At 39.1% G+C, this 26,173-nt stretch overlaps 4 protein-coding genes across 5 annotated transcripts in view; 2 read left to right on the forward strand and 2 right to left on the reverse strand.

The window, feature by feature from the left end:
• The first annotated feature begins 1,499 nt into the window (after positions 1-1,499).
• On the forward strand, positions 1,500-7,022 carry eef1a1a (eukaryotic translation elongation factor 1 alpha 1a). Of its 2 annotated transcripts, none has more exons than XM_018661625.2 (8): positions 1,500-1,616; positions 2,952-3,135; positions 3,361-3,540; positions 3,946-4,242; positions 4,850-5,000; positions 5,214-5,470; positions 5,816-6,050; positions 6,193-7,022. In XM_018661625.2, exons 2-8 carry the CDS (start codon positions 2,992-2,994, stop codon positions 6,315-6,317), a joined length of 1,389 nt encoding a protein of 462 aa, XP_018517141.1. In that variant the 5' UTR covers positions 1,500-1,616; positions 2,952-2,991; the 3' UTR covers positions 6,318-7,022. The 2 variants fall into 2 exon arrangements, with proteins under 2 accessions (XP_018517141.1, XP_018517149.1); XM_018661633.2 differs by having other exon boundaries at positions 2,955-3,135.
• A 72-nt stretch (positions 7,023-7,094) lies between these two features.
• On the forward strand, positions 7,095-10,641 carry cgasa (cyclic GMP-AMP synthase a). Its single transcript, XM_018661615.2, has 5 exons — positions 7,095-8,270; positions 8,461-8,674; positions 8,996-9,253; positions 9,657-9,756; positions 10,135-10,641. The coding sequence occupies exons 1-5, from the start codon at positions 7,413-7,415 to the stop codon at positions 10,463-10,465; spliced, it is 1,761 nt and encodes a 586-aa protein (XP_018517131.1). The 5' UTR covers positions 7,095-7,412; the 3' UTR covers positions 10,466-10,641.
• A 2,136-nt stretch (positions 10,642-12,777) lies between these two features.
• ddx43 (DEAD (Asp-Glu-Ala-Asp) box polypeptide 43) lies at positions 12,778-21,964 on the reverse strand. The gene is given in 18 exon segments (XM_018661605.2): positions 12,778-13,127; positions 13,344-13,526; positions 13,919-14,006; positions 14,141-14,279; positions 14,462-14,571; positions 14,753-14,880; positions 14,993-15,080; positions 16,215-16,315; positions 16,578-16,637; positions 16,639-16,720; positions 16,827-16,937; positions 17,066-17,184; positions 18,855-19,014; positions 19,859-19,940; positions 20,187-20,390; positions 20,697-20,814; positions 21,303-21,358; positions 21,604-21,964. Coding segments are annotated over 17 exon segments (2,148 nt in total). The 5' UTR covers positions 21,938-21,964; the 3' UTR covers positions 12,778-13,127; positions 13,344-13,358.
• Positions 21,965-22,325: 361 nt separating this feature from the next.
• Positions 22,326-26,173, reverse strand: part of kcnq5a (potassium voltage-gated channel, KQT-like subfamily, member 5a) — a 91,506-nt gene continuing 87,658 nt past the window's right edge. The window contains 1 exon segment of the mRNA XM_051076504.1: positions 22,326-26,173. Within this exon segment, the coding sequence (XP_050932461.1) occupies positions 25,700-26,173 (474 nt within the window). The 3' untranslated portion in view covers positions 22,326-25,699.

Below are 26,173 nucleotides of genomic sequence, written 5' to 3' on the forward strand. Positions count from 1 at the left end.
GTGTAAATGCCAACTCATCTGGCTTGTAACAAGGTACAATATATAAGGTAACCATTACTACATAGCCATTACATTACATGTATATCAAAACCACAGTATCTCAAGATAATAAATTAATTATATATAATTCAGTTTGAAATCACTCAACTATCAGACTTCAAATAAACTTAAAATCATCTTATGAAATAATATTAGGAATCTTTAATAGTCCTTACAATCTTAGTTAATGTGTTAACACAGGTTAGATTTTCAAGACTAGAAAAATAATAGCTTCAATCCCTGAGGAACCACATTAGCATTAGTGACGGTTGCATTTACAAGTATGCCATTACCCAAGGTATAGTTCCCTCAAGCAATAGGACAGGGCACAATATAAACAATGTAAACAAATCAACTATTAAGGAGAAAACATTGCTACAAGTCAGTGGAAAAAGACAAAACTGGGTCACATGACATGAAAGCAACTGAAGAAAAACTGCAATCATCTTCTACTGAAATATTAATTCAGCCAATACAGCCCCTGAATAGACAGTGATAGTTTTTCAATCTTGCTGCCTGGACACACAAAGAATGATTATCATTTTACTGAGGTTTCACTCTTCATCCTGATGGTTTTTAATCCTCATCTACAGCACACAGTCAACTAATTCTACTCTGTCATATCCACAGACAAAATATCCTCATATGGGCGACTACTGGAAAAACATGATCTGAAGGCCGATATGATAACAACTGGACCAAGGATGTCACCTATGCAGAAAAAAATCAAGTAGCCTGTAGTTCAAAACATTTCATAATAACCCTAAAAAACGTATCATAAGATCATAAAAAGTCACTTTACAATAAAACAAACTCATATCTACTGCGTGCTTAACGGAGAATAAATCCCTGCTGTTTTCCTGCAGCCCTGCATCTTGTGATAATTAGCAGACAGGCGCGGTGGAAAGAAGTCAAGGCCATCGGGTTTAATTTTAATCCAACTAGGGAGCGTCTGGAAAGGTGAGCGCTCCACCTGCTGCGCGCGTGACGGATGCTCCTCGCTTCATTTGCCTTTTACCCCCACAGCCTGACTTCAAACCACACAACCGGCACCATCTTTGCATCACGTGTCAAACATATTTTAAAAACTCCCAACCATCTCTTTAATGACCCACATCCACTACTGGATATCATTCTGCAGTGTGTGCGATTTTATTCCCCTTCGATAGTTTTATACAACGCCAACTACTGCAGAACAGCCGGGAAAAAAGGTATCTGCTCTTCGTGCAACCTTCATAAATTGTCAAAGCATTTAACGTCTCACGTTTTATGTTCAATTAAAAGATGCAAAGCCACTTCACTACAAAAATTATGCTGCAATGTCCGTTCCTCGTGCTCTAGATTTTGTGAGGAAACATGATACATGAAATCCAGACGGGATGCTACCCCGGTAGCTTTGTCCTATGATAAACTCGTTTACGGCAACTTCTCCTGGTCCCTCTCTGCGATGCTGTGCAGCAACGGGTGCGCGCAATTACGCAACACCCCCCGCCTGTCCTGTGCCGCTTTAAACGGATCAGTGTCTCTCCTCAACCTCTCCGGTACCGCAGCCTAACCTGACACCGGCCAGCTCTCAGGTACGACACAATACATGAAATAATTCACTGATTGGGGGGGGGGGTCGTTTTTTACGCTATTAGAGGAAATTGAGTGGGTTTTTTTCTCCAGCGGCTCGGTCTCCAGGCGGCGCGTTGGGAATATTGTTGTGATGCAGAAAAGAGGGCAGACGGCTGGTAGTTAATACGCATCTTGGCTTCAATATGCGGGCGGATGATAGAACATGGCGGAGGCTTGTCATTTCCATTAAATCCTTTAGACATTAGATTTACAGCAGTAGCTGTGCTAATTGTCAGGCACTGTTCGCTGTTTTACCAGCTTTTGTACATAAGAACGCACTGCGGCAGCTGTCTTGACGTTATTTATGAGGGATGAGTTAAATGTGTGTATGTAAATGGTGGTTTGTCCTGACACTGAGTTCACCTGAACAAGTCTGGCCAGGTGTCATGTGGGGATTTATGTTACACTTGCTACTGGCTTTTCTTTCTGGTAAAAAAAAAGTAGATTCAGACAAATTACAGTGAATCCAAATTTAGCAAGATTATTTAAAAGAAAACTTTCTGGTGCATATCACCATAACAACAGTTTGTACTCTGCTCTGCATTAACCTGTGTGCTGTACACTGCAGTGTGTCTGAGAAATGGCTGCTATACTGTCAGTGGATTGGACCTGACAAAATGGTGGATTCTGGTTTGGAGTGAAGCTGTAGTAACTCCGTGGCTGTGAAAAGAGGACGGTGCTGTGAAACATCAGAGCCTTGTCTTGATGTGTCAGTGCACAGCGGAGCAGGCTGGATGTGAAAGGGGAGAGCAAGCGTGTGGATGGATGGAGGAATAGAGGAGTAGGAGGGGCAGAGGGTTTTGTGCTTGGTGCAGTTCAGTGGCCATTGATACCATCTCTAATCTCCCTAAGATACGCCGCCTGCGAAAACAACAAGAGCCCTCAATGTCAGTAACTTCAGTTAAACACACCCTGGACTGAACCAGACAATACAGTCAGCTTGTTTAAGGATGGATGAACTAAAGATGGATTAATGTCTCTGTCCTTGTACAGCATTCTAATGTCCTCTCAAATTCTTCCTGCGCCAGTCACCTGGGGTATAGGCATTAGCACTCTACTAGTGTTTTATCCCTAGTGCTGCAATACCTCTGTTGACTCCTCAGCTGTGTAATCTTGCTATGCCTATTCAGTCAGAAACTGTTATATTACCAAATGCTGTGGTCAAAGAAAAATTAGTTGCTTACTCAGAACATTTCAATATCTATCACAACAACTAGTGCATGAAAGGTTTCTGTTTTCCTGCCCCGCGAACCATCTGTATGTTGTACTAACTGTAACTCAACCCTGGCTTTTAGCAGACAGTCTGTCTCGTGACTTCAACCAGCCCCAGTCACCATGGGAAAGGAGAAACTCCACATCAACATTGTTGTGATTGGCCATGTGGACTCTGGCAAGTCCACCACCACAGGCCACCTGATCTACAAGTGTGGGGGAATCGACAAGAGAACCATCGAGAAGTTTGAAAAGGAAGCTGCTGAGGTAATGAGAAGCAGGCAAGAGGAATTTGCCTTCTTGAATTTCTTGAATCAGCTGTCTTTCTCCACGATCAGGACTCCTGACCCTCTGACTATATGATAAAAGCCAAACTGACTATGAACAAGTAGGAATGAATCATACAAAATATTACAGCCCCATGACTATGACTTGTGTAATGTCAGTAGGTCATAAATGAGTAGAACAAACTTTTTAATTTCTTGATCTCAGATGGGGAAAGGGTCGTTCAAGTACGCCTGGGTGCTGGACAAGCTAAAGGCAGAAAGGGAGCGTGGTATTACCATCGACATCTCACTGTGGAAGTTTGAAACCAGCAAGTACTATGTGACCATCATCGATGCCCCAGGTCACAGGGACTTCATCAAGAACATGATCACTGGGACCTCACAGGTCTGTAACATGAGAGTGCTCAGCCATTCTACACTAATGTATGTTGCATTTAACCAGCGCACATATATACAGTGACATGTCCCAAGAGTAATAGAGGAAAAGGCTTCTATTACTCTGTAAATAATATTACAGGTAATGACAAAAGTCACAATTAACAGCATCCAAGTAGCAGCGGGTTGATTCATCAGGTTCCTTGTGAACAGTATACATTGTTGTATTTCAATTTTGGAATTATTGTTCAAAATGCTATCTCAAAATGATGATGATAAGAAACGGTTGATCAAATTTGCAAATTTTAATTATGTAGGACATCACTCATCCTGATTTATTCTACAAAAATTACACAGTAAGACTCAGAGCTGCTGTGCACCAACAGTACTTATATGACATCTACTACATCTTCAGGCAGATTGTGCTGTACTGATTGTGGCAGCTGGTGTGGGAGAGTTCGAGGCAGGTATTTCCAAGAATGGACAAACCCGTGAGCATGCCCTCCTGGCCTACACTCTGGGAGTAAAGCAGCTCATCGTGGGCATCAATAAGATGGACTCCACGGAGCCAAACTACAGCCAGAAACGCTATGAGGAAATTGTGAAGGAAGTGAGCACCTACATCAAGAAGATTGGCTACAATCCAGACACTGTTGCCTTTGTACCCATTTCAGGATGGAATGGAGACAACATGCTTGAACCCAGCCCCAATGTGAGTATAACAACAGTAATGCAAATACTATTTGAATTAGTAAAATGTATGCAGGCCTTGAATTTGACTACTAATTTGTATGGCTGGATGCCTGGAATGGGAGGATGTGGCTCCTAAGGTTAACCAATTTCTATGACTGCAGATTTAACTCAAATAATCAAGAACAGTTAAGAGCTTCCCTTTCCCTTGCAATTACTTCCCTTGCGTTAGGTATTCAAAGCAGCTCTAAGTAGCTTTTGTTCAACAGGGACCACAGTGGCCACAAATGGCACTTACAGAATAATGGTAAATGCGAAATGTTGTGTGACAGTAGAACAGTCAATAGTGTCAGGTACACAGGAGCTTGGCGTTACTTACAAATTCTCTTTCTAAGAAGAACATTGTGTTATCAAACATTTCAGAAGTTATAAAGTCTTGCTTTTAAACCAAAATTTAAGTTAATGGAGCTTTTTGATCAGCAATAATTACCTAAAAATGCACTATAGCTAAAAAGAAAAGACAAAGAATCCAATAAGCAATCTGTGTCTATTACTGCAGCTCACAACTGCTTAATTTAAATTAATTGTAAAACAATGTTTAGTATAGTCCATTATTTTCTCCTTTCTAGATGACTTGGTTTAAAGGGTGGAAGATCAATAGGAAAGAAGGCAATGCATCAGGGACCACTCTACTTGAGGCTCTGGACGCTATTCAGCCTCCCACCCGTCCAACAGACAAACCTCTACGTCTGCCCCTGCAGGATGTCTACAAGATTGGAGGCATGTGATACACTGATTAAGACATGGTTAAATCCCAACACTGTGGGAATAGGGAGTAGTAGTGTTGTAAGATAAACTCTCAAAACACGGCATATGAAATACATCTTGGTCAGAGAATTTAGGTTATGTTTTCCATAATAAGATAGAACTACCTTTATGCTCACTTTAATGTCCTTTATTGTATGTTCTCTGTGCTGACCCTCTCTGTCTCAGGTATTGGAACTGTGCCTGTAGGCCGTGTGGAAACTGGCATACTAAAGCCTGGCATGGTGGTGACTTTTGCCCCTGTCAATGTGACCACTGAGGTGAAGTCTGTGGAGATGCACCATGAGGCGCTGACTGAAGCCCTCCCTGGGGACAATGTGGGCTTTAACGTCAAGAACGTGTCCGTCAAAGATATTCGCCGTGGCAATGTAGCTGGCGATAGCAAGAATGACCCACCACAGGAAGCTGCCAATTTCACTGCTCAGGTAGATATGGCAAGGGATCTATTTTCAGAAATTAAACATGAGCAGGATTTAACACATTCAGCTGTCTCAAGTCTGGACTATTTTTGGCTTTGAGAAATGCTGACTGTTAAGAATCATCAAAATAGATTAATATCAAGAAAATCCATCTTTGAAATCTTACCTTAGCCACACCACACAATACACCCAGTGTGTATGTGTTTGATGAGTTGAAGATGTCATGATCAGACATTCACAGCAGTAACTGCTGAACAAGCCAACAGTCAAGTCTTTGCAGTGAACAGTGGAACAAGTGAAGGAAATAATCTTTGTATAACAGGCCATATATTTTGTCCCTTTGCTTTGTAGGTGATCATACTTAATCACCCAGGTCAGATTAGTGCTGGTTATGCTCCTGTGCTGGACTGTCACACCGCCCACATCGCTTGCAAGTTTGCTGAGCTCAAGGAAAAGATTGATCGCCGCTCTGGCAAGAAGCTGGAGGACAATCCCAAATCCCTCAAGTCTGGAGATGCTGCCATTGTGGATATGATTCCTGGAAAGCCAATGTGTGTTGAGAGCTTCTCTGAGTACCCTCCACTGGGTAAGTTCAAGTGGGATCGGTTCAAGGATTTGTTGAATTTAAAGTGTCCAAGCATGCTATCTCGACTTCAAAAGCTTTGTGACTCCACTATAAGTCATGCTAGGTGGCACCATCACCTAAACTGTCCATCTTCACCCTGCAGGTCGTTTTGCTGTTCGTGACATGCGTCAGACTGTGGCTGTTGGTGTGATTAAGGGCGTGGAGAAGAAGGTCTCCACCACTGGTAAAATTACTAAGTCTGCCCAGAAAGCCCAGAGGAACAAATGAATGTTGTGCTATTCTGCCGACCCCAAGGTCTCCCAGGGCAGGACATCGGTCATCCAACTCCATCCTACAATTGGTTGCTTCAACTTAATAATCAAAGACTGGTTAATCATCACAATGCATCGCAAAAGCATTCGAAGGAAAGAACAATATTTAGATATTTTGTCCATGAGGTGGTACTCCTGACTGTATTTCAGTGGTTAGATTACCATTGCGTAAAATGTAATATCAAACAGATAGTTTTAAATGTGCACTGTTGATTTGGTTCATGGCAATACCTTTCTGTGATATTGAGACAATGAACAATTAGAGGAACTGTAATTTATCACTCCAGCTCGCTGGAGTGCAAGTAATACTGGTCTCTTTACATGGTACGTGTTGTCTTGCTTTTAGTGTTTGTTTGCAACTACATAGTGCTCTGTAGGAGCCTATGGCAAGAAATTTAAACTATGTTCTTCTGAATAGTAGATTAGTAGAACTTAGTGGTTTGTTGTGTTTAAGCTTTAAAAAGCACTTAAAACAAATGGTCCAAATTAGTCCTTCCCCAGGGACTCCGAGTAGACCACCTGTTGATTCTTTAAGCACTTTGATTGGCATTTTGCTAACTTTGCACTTGCACTGGAGAAGTTTAAATTGGCATAAGCTACTGCACCTTATTGTAAGATGGCACAAGCCTCTTTGCAACATTAAATATGTTTCAAGCCAAAATGTTGGTCTGCAGTCTTTGGTCATTTTGTGTATGTGTGACCCAAAGAAGTGACAGGGCAACAGATGCCTTCAAATTTCCAATCCCATAAGACAAAGTCTGACAGAGCATTCCTACAATACACACTTTTGTCCACAAGATGTAGCTATTGATATAGGAATAAAACAGCAATTGTTGATTTTCAAAAACTTTGTGAGAGTGCCATTTAAAGTCATATTTACTATACACACATCATGGGAACACAATGACTAAATATAATTTCACTTCAAAAGCTGAAACAGCAGGGGGCAGCAGTCTGCCAAGTAGTCAAGAGGTGTGTTCTCATACACAAACCGGAAGAATTTAAAAGTGAAGTTTTGACAGAGAAATTTCATTCCTCTCACTGCCCCGTCATGACTGGCAGAGGGAGGCCACGCAAGGCAAAGAGTCCTGAGACTAAGGATGCCAAGAGCAAAACCAGACCCGATGAAATTAAACAATTATCTCTGCCCAGATGTCCACGGAAAGACTTTACAGAAGAGAAGCAGAATGGTGTCATGAAGGAACAGAAACCAAAGGAAAGGGAGCAGAAAAAGCCAAACCACACTATTGAGAAGCCATCTGTACAGAGTGCGCAAAAAGAAAAGACCACAAAGCATTTCACAGAGGACATCAACAAACAGCAAGAGACACCTTCAGACAACACAAAGGCCCCTGTACGAGGACCAAAAGCCAAAACCTGTGCTGGCCGGGCCAAATCAAGAGAACAATCTGGAGAGAGAGTGAGAAAAATGAGGCTAGAGTTACCAAAGGACACGACGAAAGATTCTATAGAGATCACAAAAGCAAAAAAATGTCCTGGCAGGGCCAAATCAACGGAACAGTTGACAGAGGAGACAACAAAGATGCAGCTAGAGACACCAAAGGACATGACAATGGATTCTATAAAGATCACAAAAGCAAAAACATTTGCTTGCAAAGCAGAGTCACCTGAAAAATTCACAGAGGAGACAATGAAGATGCAGCCAGAGAAACGTAAATACACTACAAAGGCTTATGTACCACAGCACAAGTGTGAAGACAAATCTGAGGTGGCCTCTATTCTCTCCACAACTCTGGAAAAACTGAAGATTAAGAGGCATGACAGATCAAATGCAGCCAAAGTCATCAATGAAATAATAAAAAACATAATCACACATTTAAAAAAGAAAACTGAATGCTTTAAAGAAGCAGAACAACTACATACTGGCAGTTACTATGAAAATGTTAAGGTAAGTCATTGTTGTTCTAAGTTCCCTCAATGACTCTGTTCCATCATCTGTTAAACACAGGGTTAGTAGACGATGCATGGTGCACAATACTCAGATTAGACTAATGTACCCATATTTATATACACTACTTTGAACAATGATGTCATTGTATGATTTGTAGTATATTACACTGATGGTTTTGTGCATGCAGATTTCCCATCCTGATGAATTTGATGTCATGCTGTCCATTCCTGTTGACCGTGTGGCCATTAAACCATTTGGAGATGATGGAGCATTTTACAGTGTGACATTAAAACGTGGCAACAGCCCTCTGAAAGAATTTCAGGAAAATGACATTTTATCTGCCAGTAAAATGCTCACGGAGTTCAGGGAAGAAGTGAAGAAATGTGTCAAGCCATTTACAGGTGAGTATCAAATTTATTACATTTTTTTGTTGTTGTCGGGAAATGGGCAGTTGGTCAAATGCAGTTTGTGAACCAGTCACTGTGGCTGTGGTGGGGGTATAAAATTTGACATTTCTGAGGTTTGAATTGTAGCCACATGCACTGTAAATAACATGCTGTTTATTTTACTGCAACATTTTTTTATTAGATAGGAATATGTGTCAATGTTCAGAAAAAGATCTAAAAAATATATCTTGAAGAAAATATCTAATATTGTAACTTCTACAGTTTATAATAATGTATAAAGAACATTAAGATTGTGTTTCTTGTTTGTTCTTTCAGAATGGAAGGTGACGACAAAGAAAAAAGGCTGCCCTGCAGTGACCTTGACCACAAAAGTACAATCAGTCACCATTTCACTGGATGTTGTTCTCTGTCTTAGGGTTAAATCAAGTTGGCCACCTTTTACCAATGAAGGCTTTAAGATAGAAGGCTGGCTGGGAACTAAAGTAAAGCGGGAATACAAGCTAAAGCCATATTATCTTGTTCCAAAGTATGAAGGCAGGGGCACAGTGGAACGTGACGGAGTCCTTGCTAAAGGTAAGTCTAACTTCTGTGAATCAAAATCAGATTGTAATAAATAGAAATGATTCACTGACTTTTCACATATACATAATGTCTTAACAGTCCTTAAATATTTCATATTAACGCTGAAAGTGATACAAAATGTACAGTATTAGAAGAAAAATGAATTCTGAGAGGCCATAGACCACAAGCACACCATGAAGACTATTACAGATCAGCAAGCTCATAAGCTCCAAGACTTACCCAGTATATCTTGAGTTGATCATTTAATGACAAGCTCATGCCTACAGTTTTAGCATTTTAAATATTTTTGTTTCTTCATTGGAGCAGCGTTTTTATGTCCTCTTTTATGAATGAGGACTAAAAAAGGGAAAGCTACAAGTTCCTCTGCTCATTAAGTATTTTATATTACACGCAGACAGTTGGAGGATTTCATTCTCTCATGTTGAGAAAGACATTCTGAAGAATCATGGATCAGAGAAGACATGCTGCGAAAAAGAAGGTGAACGCTGCTGCAGGTGAGGATTTTGACTGACTTATTCCTGATCGAGTGTATAACACTGTATGGGTTTTCTTTTATCCAAGTCCAGGGTTTCTGTAGGTTCACTAAGTTTAATGTAATACCTTTTTAGTACTACTTAAAATGCAATAATACCTTTCACAACCACATCAGCCAAAATATTGCCTCAAATTATTATTTATCATTATTACTTTCTTCTAGTACTTCCCCACAGTATATAACAATATTTTCTAATTATATAATTAAATTATGAAAAACAAAACACAGATATTTATTTAAATAAGCTATGCATTTTGTAAATAATTATCATCATAATCATCAATATCAAGGTCATGCATCTGAGAATCAGTAACAGTCTGTTCGTTTCTCTTTACAGAAAGGACTGTTTGAAGCTCCTAAAACACCTTCTCAGTCTGCTGAAAGAGAAGAACCCTTCATTTGACAAGTTCTACTCCTACCAAGCCAAGACCACCCTCTTACATGCCTGCTGCTCTAGAACTAAAGACAGTGAATGGAGGGCCTCAAGTCTGAGCCAATGTTTTCAGCAGCTCCTGGAGGACTTTGTGGGCCATCTGGAAAAAGGTGTTCTACCCAACTTCTTCATCCCAGATCAGAACCTCCTCTCTGGTTCTGACCAGAAGAAGTGCATGAGTTTGGCTCATTGCATCAAGAAAGAAGTTGAAAACGGCTTTCCTATTTTCAAGTGACAACCTGGAGGAAGTTGTGCCTATACCAATTCCATAGCATTTGAAAAATTGGTAAACTAAACCCAATGTAATCTCAAATTGACATTTACAATTTATTTGTAACAATTTATTTCTTTTGTACTGCAGTTACTCTTATTTGAACCTGTTTATAATAAATGTATTACTTTTTCATTCTTTATCATTGCTTTTTCATTCTACCATCATGAGAAGTACTATATTTAAAGTCAAAGAAAGAAAAATAAAAACAGATATTAATTTGCAGACTAATCATCAGGATAATGAATTAATATAGAACTGCAAAATGTATTTTAGTTGTACTATTTTTCTGTTTTGTTACATATTTCTCATTCTTCATTTGTCTTCTGCTCTAATATGTACAGTTGCCATTCTGGGGTCACTTTAATTTAAAATATCTCCTGTTCATTCTTCTTCTGTAAGCAATGTGCCATGTAAAAATTAAATCCACAAAGAAGCATACAACCCAAGCAAACAAAAATAGGTATACGTTCAAGATGGAAACAAACTTATAATGAGATGATGAGCTGACACATAATTTATAGAGAAGTGTGATGATCTTTTCATGTGTTGAATTAAGTAATGCAACCTTTAATGCAAATTTAATTATTTGATTTATATTACATTATTTTATGCTTCCATTTGTTAATTCATAATAATGAAATACAAAAGTCTATCATCATTCCATTGAAACACTGCTAACTCCATAGTAAACAACACTCACAAGTTGTCAAAATGACACCACCACACAACAGCTTTAAACAATCTGCATTCACAAGCTTTAAATGTGTCCTAAAGCACTCAGGTTGATGCAGAGAATGGGCAACAGTTCAACTTCTGTCCAAGTTTAAAAAGCATTAATTTCAAAGTCATATTAGATAGATCTTGTATTGGAAGGATGGACTAGAATATGACACATACTCATAGTAATGTAATGAAGGATAAACCTATTAACAACTCAGTAGGCTGATACTCTCAAAACATCTTTATCCAGATAAAAACACATCAGAAAAGCTACAGTCAAACATCACTAATATCATACTCAGTCAACAGTCAGAAGCTGCAGGGCCTAAGCCAGTGTTTAGACATGACCACTGAATGATAAAGCAACATAGATGGAGGAAAGGAAAATTAACCAAACACAAAAAGGGTCAAGTTAACATATATAGACACTCATAATTGATTCCTTTATTTGGAAGACTAATTTCTTCTGCTTAATCACACACCAAACCAATACCATTACCAACCAGTTCTATTGTCATGAGGCATTTCACTGTCAATGTTGCTTTGCAACGTCACAGAAGCCAAAAGTAAAACATTTACACTTGAAGGAAACTGATTTTTAAGCTGTCTCAGTTCATCAAGCAAAAACTACTGTAACTCGTCATTGCAGGATATGTGCCTTGAAATGGCATCTTACCTGAGGCTAAGGCAATGTGTATCCAGGAGCTGATGAAGCCAAACCAATCTGCAAAGTAAAATATGAAAAACAACATGAATATAGCAGCTTATACTAGTTTCTATTAATTTCAGTGGAGAATAAAAAACAACATCTAAAAACTGTGCTGGTGGAAACTTGACATCAGCACTAAAATAAATTGATCTTTCTTCTGCTTTTAATGCAAAAAAAACAAAAAACATATTAAAGGATTTTCTACAAAATTGATTTTCATACTGTGATAAAATTAATGGAAACCATTGACTGTATGCAGGGCAGAAATAATCCATTTAAAAATCTAAAACAATGCTTTCGAGTGAAGAATAAATTATATGTAGTATATGGGCTCAGACTCAGGTTCAGGACTGTTGCTCAGTGATTGTGATGATTATATTCTTAAAATTACATAGCTTCCTTGTCAGAGGTTGTGACACTCTTTAAGGATTTACATTTCTTTTTTGCAGTCAAAAAACCCCTCCAACAATTACAAAATGTGCACTCCTTAGGGTAATCTATAGCTGTATTCTTGCTTTGATTTCCTGTAAAAGGAGTAAAATAAATCTCATATGGTCAGCAGAACAAGGTAGCTTACATCAATGTAGCTCTTGCAGCTGATGCAAAGCAGCACTTCCTAAAAAAAAAAAAAAATTAAGGAACTATGTTTTAGGTTTTTATAATAACAATAATAATAACAACAACAAAAACAATAATCATAATAACATTTACCTTAAGTATCTTCCAGATTTTGTTTTGCCATGATTGTGGAGATAATGAAATGGTTCCAAGCAGATTTAATCATTATGCATCATGAATGCATGAATATTTAAATTTATCAAACCAATAAAATATACACTGTCACTCTCTTTAAAAGGAGAATTTATTAGACAATTCTTTCTGCCCAAATCAAGAAATGATATAACAGAAAATTCAGAGTGATATAAAACACTGCTGTGGTTGGTGAATTACAAACAGAGAAAAACTGTAAAGATTGTGCATTTTAAACATTTTTATATCAGGAGGACAACATAATGAGGTGTAACTACCTCTAAATGATTAAAGATAAAGGATGTTAATCCAGAAAAAAAGAAAAAAAAACAACAACCAAAAAAGACCAATAACTTTTCATTCAAAGAAAATAAATGAAACATGACAATTAAACGTACATTCAAAAGAAATGAGAACACAGGCGGTTTCAGATCCTGCTCCCCACTATTGAGAAAAAAAAGAGTAAGAAAATTAACGGAAGTCCCACCAGACACATAAATTAATTTCAATACAGTCCTTTTATGTTAACATACTGTCTTATTGTCTCTTATGTCAAAAGTGTGGACATTAAAGTTTCTACCTGTTCATTTATACAGTACAATCATGTAAGGAACTGTTTGTAGACCTGTGTAGGAAACATTGCTGTATGTGTGGACTTACATGGACAATCACCCTTTAGAATCCCCAGTTATGACCTTGATCCCGACCTCCTCTCCCTCCACTCTCTCTCCATCCTCCTCCTCCTCTTCCTTGTTCCTGACCTCCCCTTGGATTATACATATCCTTCTCCCTCTTGTGCTTCTCATATCTCTCTGCCATAAGCACCAGCTCATCAGGGACCTCCTGCAAAAGGGTTTGCAAAAGTTACATGCACTTTACTATGGCTTGCTAAATGCTTGATTAAATCTATTTTAAAAGTGGATAAATTCCAATAATAATAATCATTATACATGCTCCCTACTAGATTATACTATTCACTCCAGCTTTCAGGCTGCAAATACAGCTTGGGAAATAAACATTTATTCCTGATTTAGTGATTTTCCATCAAGAGAGGGGACCAATATTTTCTTTACAAAAAAAAAAAAAAAAAAGAAAAAGATTTTCATCACACAAGCCTTTTTAATAAAATACAATTGGTCAGTGTGCTGTAAAATCACACCTAGGTACATGCCTGATATTTCTATTTACATTTGTATGAATTTTCGGTCACCCACATTTTACGCTGATATACTAACCTGTCCTGCTCGCTCCAGGATGGGAATCAGTTCAGGGGCCATTCTCCAGTTTTCTCTTGTTACCAGGGTAACAGCAGCACCTGAACGTCTGAAACATTTAATCAAAAAACATTTAATCTGGAACATTTTATCAACATCACAAACTAACGCAACTATAACCAGATACTGGCAGTGATTTTCTGTCACATGACCCCCAGGAGAATGCAGAACACAGCCCCTTACCCAGCTCTGCCAGTGCGGCCCACACGATGGACGTACTCCTCTATGTTACGTGGGAAGTCAAAGTTAAAGACATGCGTTATGTCATGCACATCCAACCCTCGAGATGCTAAGTCTGTTGCGACCAGGATACGAACTCGACCTGGACAAAGATAAAACACTGTTCATTTTCTGGACAATTTGATCCTTAAGCCTACACTTGTGGCAGCTCATTGGATTCAAGATAAGAGCAACAGCTAAACACCAAACTTTAAATTTCAGTTTCCACTGCTAGAGGCATCAAATGCCTTTTATTTAAAACCACCTTTCCCTCCTGTCACATACTCTCTTTAAAGTCCTTGAGAGCTTCTTCACGGTCACACTGCTCACGGTCACCATGGAGACTTTGCACAGCCAGACCCTGCAGACACATGTCACTGGACAGGTCATCAGCCCTGAAATTGCATGCCAATAGAGACACGAACATACACAGAGGGTGCTGTTAGTGTATGTGGTACATGTTAGGTGATATGTGTGGTTAACTCTAGTATTTAGCAGAAACTGTGGGTTGAGCTAAAAGTCACAATGAACTCCCTAGTTTACAAGTTATATGTTAGTAGCCAACTCCCCACTCACACAAGCTTCTTGCCAACAAAGATAAGGACTTTATCTTGGGGTAGCATGTTTCTGATGAAGTCAAACACGTAGGATTTTTTCTCCTCTTCTTGGACAATCAGCACAGTTTGCTGCACTGTGTTAACTGCCTAAGAACCAGAGAAATACAGAAAGTGTGTAAACACATACACACACACAAAAACAAACTAACTGCTCGCCAATTATAGTAGAAGGATTAAATGAATATTAATTTCCACTCACCGCCAAATCCAGGGTGCCCACATAAACCATCATGGGATTCTTTAGGTAGGATTTGGCTAAACGTCTCACACCGGTGGGCCAGGTGGCACTGAATCATGGCAGTTTACAATTGAAAGTTTGTTTGTCATTACTTAATGTACATACTACAACATTTCAAAGAAATGGCACTTCACAAATTATATGAATGCAGGGGTCTATCTTTTTTAAAGGTTGCATTATTACTTATTCATCCTTTCTGTCATGAAAATGAGCATCAATTATACACAACTGCGATACAGAAAATATAATTTTACTCTGTAGAGTCTACAGAGTAAACAGTAATATGTTTTTGAGCATGATGAAGCATACTCCATTAACGGTTAATTAATATGTGTTGCAGCACTCAACAATTTGTGGATGAACACTAGATGGTTTTCATGCTCAAGGTCAGCAATGTAAATGCGTTCTTTCTCTCTCTTCAGTTCTCCTCTCTTTCGGTTCTCCAATGGCTCAAACTGAAAAACTTCAATACTACCCGGTATCGAAAGATGCCTTGTTTTTCAGTGCCAAGGAGTTAATCACATGACCAAAATCTGATAATGGTGCCGGTGATCAGCTGTAACATTACACACAGTAGAAGCATGCAAGAAAAAAAAAAAAGGTACATGGTTACGCCCACAGACAGGGGTTCACATGTATCTGTGTTGTGAACTACAGTGTGTGTGTGTGTGTGTCTGTCAAAGCTGCTGAAGCCAAAGCCATTTTAGCAAGATTGATGCCAATAGTGCGCGATGCAATATTTGCAAAAAGGACATCGATGGTAAGGCCGGCAACACAGCCAATTTGAAGAAGCATTTGAACGTGCACAGAATCAATTTAAGAGCAGAAAGTTGCTCCATGTTCAACAGCATGAAGATTTAAAGGTCCTTAGTATGCAGCAGTGAGCATTAGACATCTGACTGGTTCTTTTGCACTCACAGTTCTTTTGCACAAAAAATTATTTGTTGTATATTTATTTATGTTAGAATACTGCTTTAAGTGGAAAAATGCCAAAGCTGAAAAATAAAACTCAAGATTTGTACCATAATATGTAATGTAATTTTCTTTGTTAGAACTGATTTGATAAAATTGTTATCGAAGTCAAGGTATCGTATCGGTACTGGTATTGAAAATTTTTCAATGATACCCAGCCCTAGTGACAACAAACATTTGTTTCAAACACTTCATGTGACTTGACCCATACCTGGTCATGACAGTCTGTCGATCTGGCCGGATGTCCAGGAGAATCTTCATAATCTGAGGTTCAAATCCCATATCTAGCATACGGTCAGCTTCGTCCAGCACCTGTTGCCAGTAATGAGAGCAGTTATTTTAAAAAACACTCCCATGCACAACATCTTAGGAAAAAACCCCCACAGCAATCAAATACAGAACACAAACACCTAAGACCTGCAGAATTTTACAGAAACAGTGATTCCCACTGAATGAGCAGTGCTGAAATGTACAAATACTAGCCTATAAAATAGAAAAGGTTTGATTATGGACCCAGCCAAACATTCACCCCTTCTCAAACAAAAACAAACATTCAAAGACACAAACAGCTGACCAAGTAGGTGATGGAACGAAGATTGATGAGCTCGTTCATCTGAAGATCATTTAGTCGGCCCTGGTGTGGCAATCACTATGTCCACCCCTCCCTTTACCAGGTTGATCTGGCCTCTCCTATCCCCTCCGCCATAGATACAGACACTGAGAAAAGATACACAGAAGAGTCATGATTATGCTGCCACTACATTGCATTTAATTACTGGTTTAAAGCTAATCCTTAATGACTTATAAAACAGGACTGCTGGACCTCCTGTAGCCCTTATAGCGGTACTTGTTGCACTCGGTTTCAATCTGAAGGGCCAGCTCTCTAGTCGGAGTCAGTACCAACATGCCTGGACCGCTACGCTCAGCCCTTGGGCTAGGAAGGAAGGATGAAAGATACTCAATGATAATCAAAGAAGCAAAACTGAAAGGAAATGACACATTAGGCATTCCAACACCTAAAAAAGAATGGGCTGAAAAGTAAGACATATGTCCTGTACTCACACAGGCTGTCCGTCCATGTGGATGAACCCTGGCAGCAGGTAGGCCAGGGTTTTCCCTGTTCCTGTCTGAGCGATGGCTATCAGGTCCTCCCCACTCAGCAACACTGGCCATGCCTGAGACTGTTGAAGGAACAAACAAAAACATATTAATACATTTATACAAAGATTTAAGCAATAAGCATAGACACACAAAACCACAACTACTGAAAGACAGACTGAAAGCTACAACATCAAACTTTTTAGACAAAAGTCTAAAAATATTAACAGACAACACATTTCAAATTAAAATTTGGTGTGTATACATTCAAAATGAAAACAGCATTTAAGATGAACTGAACACTTTTCTTTCCAAGAGTAAGATGGGAACAATCTATATAACTCTCATGTTTGTGTCTTTTTACAGAGCTGGTGTCAAGGCATGTTTAGCCTGATGTGGAATGAATAAGTGAGTAACAGTGAAAACAGCATGAGCACAACATGAGTCAATCCAAAGTTCAAAATTTCAGTAGTTACACAATACATCTTGTTTGTTTAACCTACCAACAACAATTTATGATTTAGGGGGTAGTCTTATGTTGGAACATCCAGTTACCAGTTTTAATGTTGTGAGAGATCAGTGTAAGAATATACAAAAAATACTGAACTGTCTAAAACACATACCAATCTAACAGCATCACACCAGCAGGTATTGCTAAACAGTGAAGGGAGGATCAATGTTAAAGGTGGGGCAGTACACCGGCAGAACACCTTGTCACAGCATGTCTGTCAAACCTCATTATACATAGCTGGCTGTGCAGTGGTTTGAAAACTCAGGCCAGTGATATTACATTTCATCTGACTAAGCCTCTTATTGTGAAATGAAAGTGAAATCAGACAGGGAGATGATGCAGTTTCATTTCTCCTTACAGCCTACTGCTTTGAGTTATGCATTTATGCTGGTGCACAGAGCAAGAAGAGGAAAGGGGTGAAGAGATAGATACTGTACACCAGTATAGATACTGGAGAATCCTATTTGTAATACATTACATTTTCTCTAGATAGAAGGCTCACTCACAATTAATATGTATAACATTTATGTACTCTTTTTGATTTGAAGATGTGTACTCAACCAACATCAGAATTTGTTCTGAACTCTTTATTTCTACATTTCTGTTGCAGCCACAGTTAACTGATTAAGTAGATAACACAGGGTTTCATAGGATTACATAAAAATATAACAAATTTCCTTTCATTTCTGCTTTTTGGGGAGACAACCATACCAAAAAGAACAAAAGGTTTGATATTTCCTGTCAAGGCTGCAGTTAATGTGGGTATTTCCAAATATGGACCTTTGTAAATCACGGGGATTGCCCATGGCAACAGACAAAATCAATAGGACAGGTCACTATAGGTGTATCTGCCACATTATACCGCACACATTAACACACATGGAAATTTTTGTTCCAAAAAAAGTTCCCTTGTTTTCAATTTAAGGGTAATTAAAACAACTCATGATGCATTTTACAGAACAGAGAACGTTTTAACTCCCTGGCTGACAAGAAAATATTTTTAGACAGTAACTCAAATATTACAATAATGGTAGTGATTTACTTCAAATGGTAACTTTTTCCTAAAATGACATTAAGACACGAGGAAGTAGACTCTTTGCATAATTTCTGAGCTATACTTTGTTCCATTGTCTTATGGTACAGCCTATGAGATCATTTTATGTAATTTTCTTTTTGCCTCAGGGAAAAAAGCAGCCTTTTATGGATTCAGAGAGTAAATTTGTCCAGGTGCCACACTCATACCTGGATGGGAGTTGGTTTAACGAAGCCAACTCGCTCAATATTTTCCATGATCTCTGGATAAAGCTTGAAGGCCTCTAGAAAAGTGCAACAGGGATAGGGTATGGGCCGCTTCTCTCCTTCCTCCTTCAGGTCATCCACAAAGATGTTGTTATTCTCCTTCCTGTGGAAAAATATAACACAGACAAGAACATGAAGGAATTGGTTGAGAGGTCAGAGTGATTGTTTCCCGAACAAGTTGTCATGCTAAACAAAGACAAATATGCAATGTGTTTGGCTTTGGTTTAAATTTCAGAGACCACATGCAGACCAAACAATACACTATCCCAAAACCCACATGAAAATCAAGTGTAGTGTGCTGGGGTTTTTTTTTCTTTGTTTTGACAAACAATATTCTTTCTGCAAAAGAATCCAAACCATTTTCAGCACAAAATGAAGAATAACTATGAATAAAATATTAATATAAATATAGGATATTTGTGACATTGACCTAGACAGCTAAATACAGTTGAATAATTTGGGTCCTCAGAACTTCAAATCACAGCTCAATGTAATTATGGTCTTATTGTCCCGCACAAGCTGATTTGGACCACTGTCAACCTTCTGCTGGCCAGTACTTTTCCTGTTTTCACCAGCTATGCTGACTCACACTTTTGCTGTGCGGCCCTGAAGATTGAGAACCACTGACAACATCAAAGACAAACTGGCTTGTAGGGGTTGGCAGTAATACAGCTGGACCTGACCAGATGACACAAGGTGGATAAATGGTGCCACCTATTTGTCTGAGGTTGTAATGGAAAACAGTTACAAAAAAACCCTTAAAGAAAAGTGTTGGTGAGTGAATAGTTGAAAAGCCTGCGAATGAAACACAGAGTCATGGTTTCAAGTGGTAGTTTCGAAACCATGTTATGGCCCAATAAATCATTAACAATAGGATATGTGACATTTGTCTCTTTTTACACCTGCAAGGAAGATGATGTGACAACAACAAAAACTTTCAAATTTACCTCCATTCACTGACTTCCTCTGCTGTGAGCATGGACACACTCTCTGCCTCGATGTAAAACTTCTTCTTCATGGGTGGGAGGTCTGAGGATGGGTGAGGCCCATTCATTTTTGCGAATGAAATTCTTGTTTCATATCACAAGGATAAACTGAGTAACATAAGCTAGTAACAATAAATATAGGCAAACAAAAAGAGAATTAAATGTAGTGCTAGAGTACAAATCCCAAACAAAACTGTCCTATTTTGACCACATTCCCATCACTTTAACTCATTGTTTAATTTCAAATACCTCTGTTTAAGCACATTAGCGACAATATATGAGCCCTCACCCTTCCACTTGAGCTCCTCATACTTTTCCTTGTTCTCCCGGATGCTGTTCCAGTCTATGGATACACGGGCTGGGGGAGCATTGCTAGCCTGTAATTCTGCAGCAGACCAGACGGAGCCATCACCACCGCCGCCACCACCGCCACCACCTCCTCCTCCTCCTCCTCCTCCTCCTCCTCCTCTATAGTCTCCCACCCTACTAGGACCTGAGGAACAGATCAGCATAATGTAATTAATTTTCATTTGCTCATACACATATATACTATTGCTGGCCTATTATTCACAGCCCTAGCCAAAAGATGGAAAACATTCTCTCAAATACAGCATAATCTTTTTATCAGAGGCTGATTTAAAACAGATCCCTTCATGGATACAAAAGGACTTTATATTAAAATACAACATCATGCATGGAATGAGACTATATTAGGATCTGACACATGCAAACACAAAGCTATGATGTCTGCAAAACTACCAGGAATCTGTTGTGATCAAGATAAACATCGACTTTGTACCGTTGCGAAATCGAGACCCGCCATCTGCCACCAGGTCTTCGATCATCTGCTTGGCCTTGTGCTGGGCAGCAGAGGACCCAAAAATGACCACCTCACCTTCATAGTCCCCCTTGTTTATCTACAAAAATAACAAACAGCAGATCCTTTACATGCTCCGACCACAGCACCTGAGCATCCAAAATGTCTTCAAAAACAACCACCACTAGTCTAGCTTAGATTTGCCCTGATCCCCTTTGGACTTCAGCTAATTCGGCTCTGGTCATGGATCTGACTTTTCCTCAACAAGCGAGAACTTTACAATGACTTTGAACTGGAGTCAAAACAGAAATTTCATAACATTAGTTATATTGATAACCTGACTTTACAATTGCTAAAATTAGTTAAGTCAGACAGGGAGAAATGCATTCCTCCTGTTCCTCACTCAGCCTCGGGGAAAAACATCTGCGGTCGAGGTGTTATCAGTCATGCTCATATGAAATAAAAGGAATCAAGAAGGCAGTGTACTGGCATTTCTCCTTTTTCTAAGTGTACATTATTGTTGCCTTGCACCAGACACTAAATTGCGGAAGTGCTGTACAGGTTTCATACCAACATTCATCAACTTGCCTTGATTCTTGCACCTGTGCTCTCCTCCAGTTCACGAATTTTGGCTCCTCCACGACCTATAACAGGATTAAATTGTATTTAGAGTCTAACTAAATCCTTTTTTAAAAAAAAAACACACAAATAACATGAGCTACACTTGTGTGCATGCCATCCCCAGAGACAGACGCGCTAATGAGATGTGGCAGATAAGCTAACTAACGTCCGTTGATTTAGCATACCTAGCCAACAGCGAGGTCAAGCTAAACTTGGCTAACATTGCAAGTGTGCCTCTGAAACTAGAAATACTGCTATATAAACCCACCTATTATCCTCCCAACTGAAGCATTTTCCACGGTGATAGTCACTGGCGGGGAAGAGTCCGAGTTTTCATCTCCAAATGTTCGTCGTCCTGAGGCTCCGCGATTTGTGTTCGGGGGAAACAGGCGGCCATCACCTCTTCGGCTTTTAAAGTCGCCACCACGATCAGCTTTCCGCTCTCTTAACCCTCCACACCTGGTTCCATTTCTTACACCGAAAAATACATTTTCCCGTTGACTGTCATCACATGGCAGTTTCCATTCAGTCGGAACTGATTTTGTAGCCGATTTCTCGATAGCAACACCGTCCTCGTCGTACTCATCCTCCCAGTCAGACATTTTAAATTGTCCACTCCACCTGGTCGCTACCTCACGAACTACAATTAAACGTCAAACTGTCAATCACTACTATGCCGCCTTCAGGTCCTCTCTGTAAGCTCCGAATTTGTGGCTTTTGGATAGATCTTGATCAGAATTTGATGAATAGTGTATTCATAAATATGGTGGGCGATTAATTGAGTATAGCATAAAAAGGTGGAGATATTCGCCAACATAAAAATACATTTCACAGTATCATTATATGACTATACCCTTTACACCGTTAACACGTACAAAACGTACAAAATTGTTATTCCCAAAAACACAACATGACCACGTGTGACTGTTGACTCATGACATGCTAACATTTGTTTGAAATCTTGATTGCAATAATGACACAAACAACAAGTTTCGTTAATTCGTACTTTATTAATGAATAATAAAATTATTTTTGCATTTCTCATCCAGAGAACATGATGTGCACTTTAATAAATTAATTTCAAAGAAATAATAATGTTAACATTATCAAGCTTTAAGGCCAGTTGTGTAATAAATTACTGTTCAAGCAGTAGAGAAATGGTATTATTAGCCACCAAAGCTATATAAAGTCTGTGGCTAAAGCTACATGACTTAAGTGAACTGGATGCCCAACCCAAAAGTGAGCAGTATGCTATGGGCTGTAGGCAAACTAAACCTTTGTAGCCCTGTGAAGAAAAAATAAAATAATTTTCTTATGCAAGAAAGGCACCCTTAAGCAATTTACAGATTGCAAAAATGAGCATGTTTTATGTGACAAATAATCCATCCAATTTCTCAAATGGCAGAGTCCATGGGCTTTCCTTGTTATTGTTCGATCTTGCTCCAAAGTAACTGACAGTTTTGGTTAGCCTCTTTTCATATGTAGCAAAACTCAGTCAATAACTACAACAAATCTATTCCAATATAAGCATTAAACTATCATGTCACATTTTCAGGCTCCTCACACTCACCAAAAACAACTGTGCTTTCATGTTGATAATATATTCAATCATACCAGGACAGCTCCTGACTGGACTGTAGAGTATTTCAAAACTCAATCTACTGTCATTTGTTAGAAGATAATATTTAGTACTTTACTACAGAATGTTAATTTGCTATGCAATGCTCTACCATTCAAAACAAAGGGAATATAACTGAAAAATAATGACGAATAAAGGTTGTTAATACATATACATTTTTAAGACTGCTGTGACTGCGTACCCCTTAAGATGTAAACGTGCAAAAACAAGTAAAAATGGCTGGCAAAACTTAGGATGGCCACCATAGTTTTGTACATAATTCTCATTCAAGAGCAGTCAACCCATCTACAAGCACGATGGCAATGAAAACAATGCTCCTGTTGCGTGTCGTGCTAAGACAGTGTCATTTAAGACACTCGCAGACACCAGTTTTCATAACCTGGCCAGAGAAAATGTAACCTGTATATGGTGGATCTCAATATGGACAAAACACACCAGTACATAACCAGGTCCACAGTAGTAAAATCCTAGATGGTTAAATATTGCAATTATGACTGATACAGTGAGGAAGAATTAAAAATATTTTTTTTTGGGGTGGAGCAGCTGAAGAGGTTAAAGAGGCCATGCATAACTCAAATTTTAATCTCAGTCTAAGGTCTGATACTAGCTCATTCAGTTTGTCTTCTTGAGCACATTTCTCTGGGTAAGAACATTCAGCATTTCAGATAAATGCTGAAATTGTAGCAGTCAAAGAAAATATCAATGAGGATTTTTCTCATCTCAATCTCTCGCTCTCTGTCTCCTATTTTATATCACACATTGATATTGTTAGCAGCAGAATGGACACGTAGATAAGGTAACAACATGCATACTAGATCAACAACACTGCATGTGCAGTGTATCATTATCATGGGTTCCTAAAGTGAAACTGGCTTGCTGCGTTATAAATGGATGCTGTGCCGTTTTGTCCTGTCACACCACATTGTACCGGAACGGGAGGAGGGTATAAGGTCAGCCTTTAATCATTATTAATGCACATGGTGCAAACAGCACCCAGTAAAAAGACAGGGTTTGTCAAAAAAAAAAAAGATCTTGTGTGTCATAACATTTAATGGTAAATGGGTTATCAATATAACTGGCAATACAGGTTTTAAACTACTATGAAATTAGTTCAAATTAGAATATAATAATGTTCATATAGGCAGACCTTGTTCATTTCTTTTTGTTAAACATTTGGAGGAAACATTACTTTAACATGCAAAAGGGCATTCAGGCCACCAGCAAGTGTGTGACTGCTCTTGATTTAAGTAATGCAGCATCTTAGACATGCAGCATCTCATGCTTAACTGAGAAAGCCCACTTGATAAGCCTACTGCAATTCAGCATCCAGACCATTAGCAACTCACCAGGCTACTGTCCAAACCAAGTGGGACATAATCCAACACTTATAGACCATTTTCCCAATAGGTTTGCTGTATCTAAATTTACTGACAACCTGCTGACAGATGACACAGCTACCATATCAACAATCACCAATATTTCTGTGGCCACAGAAGATGAATAGAATGAGTTGCTTGTGGTCTGAACACATGCTAAAGGTATGACCTTTAACTCTTTTTGTTTATTTCAACTATTCTCATCACATCAGGCCTCACCTTGTCCACATTATTCTCACTTTGATTCATTTGTTTTTGACAATCCATGCAATGATATGTATGAAAGCTTAAGCAAAAGATGACATTTTACATTGCCAAAGGCAGACATTGAATTAGGAGAGTGAGTAACTCTCCTTCTCTCACAAGAAAGTCTCTGAATACAAGCACTTAAAATGAAAAAATAAGTCACTAGTCAGTCTCAGCTCTTAAGTTGGCTCCTCTCAGAGTACTCTGTGGTTGTTGTTGGTGGTTGTATGTGTCAGTGTGTATTTGTATGTATGAAAGAATGGGTGTAGTGTAGTGTGTGCATGTACCTGTGTGCACTGGTTTCACCACGTCAAAAAAGAAGTGGTTGACCAATAATTAGCTGTGTCTTATTTACGTTTCAGCAACTCTTTTGTATATCTCTATTTTTATTCACTCATTTAATTCTCAAGGTTGGCACAAATCCGACAACATATCCTTTCATTTCTAGAGTGAAAAGTTAGACTCCTGCTTCTCTCAGTTATGAGCCCAAACTAAGTTCTTTGGTTTGGGTCAAGGAAAACGTAGGACGGTTGGAACTTACTTTGAAAAGAAAGTTCAACATTAACATCACTTACAGTTCTTCTTGTGATAAACCAAATATTTCATCTACACTCTGATGCCTAGTGGGCAGGTGTCAAACATTTTTTCTTGTTCTTCATTTTCAAATAAAACCCCTTTTTTTGTTAACATATGATCTTGAATATGAAAAACATTATCTTCATTGTATAAAGTTAATAAAATTACCCTTTATCTTATTAAGAGCAAAGAAGGTTATTTGCATTTGTGTATTGTTTGTGGATTTTGTCTTACATGAATTTGGCCACTTGCATACATATTTTATACATCCTAATACTTTTGATTTCTTTTCATTTTTTATATGATAATTTTAGAACCCCATAAAAAGTATATAGCAGAGTAAAATCTGTATGAAAGTGGACACAATTGTGTGTGACAAAACATAAAAACACGTGTCCACATACAAAGCATTTAACTGTACAATTTGAAACATAATCCGTGTCCTGTAAAAATACTTTAAAAGTGGCTTCCCCAACAATGGTGTGTACATACAGTATGCGAGAGTATGTGTCAGTGTGTGTGTGTGGTTATGCCAGCTGTATGTGTGGGGACTGACTGAGAAACTCTGAGTTTCCCTCCACAGTCTGTAAAAGATCGGAGGGGCTGCTGTCAGGTCCCTGGGACAGGAAGTCGAAATGTTCTCCTGCTGGCTCCAGCTTGCAATCACTAATGAAGAGTTCTGTTCTGTCCCAGTTGCTGAGGTCACCGTGGGCATTGCCACGTTCACTACCATTGCTGCTGCTGCTGTTGTTGAGCGTTGAGGAGAGACCAGGGGCATGGCTGGTCAAAGGCTGGCTGAGATTGTGCACGGAGAGGGATTTCCCCAGACTGCCTTCCCAGTCTGAAGGTCTCCCGTCTGGGCTAGACGAGAGCAGCAGCAGGGGGTTGACCTCCAGGCTCATGTGCCTCCTCCAGACCCCCTCAGATTTCAAGCCGGGCTTCTCCCGCAGCTGCACCCTTCCCTGGACAGAGCCTGGCTCGCTGTCCCCTTCCTGGTCAGC

The sequence above is a fragment of the Lates calcarifer genome, linkage group LG16_LG22, assembly GCF_001640805.2.
Source record: "Lates calcarifer isolate ASB-BC8 linkage group LG16_LG22, TLL_Latcal_v3, whole genome shotgun sequence".
Taxonomy (NCBI): domain Eukaryota; kingdom Metazoa; phylum Chordata; class Actinopteri; family Centropomidae; genus Lates; species Lates calcarifer.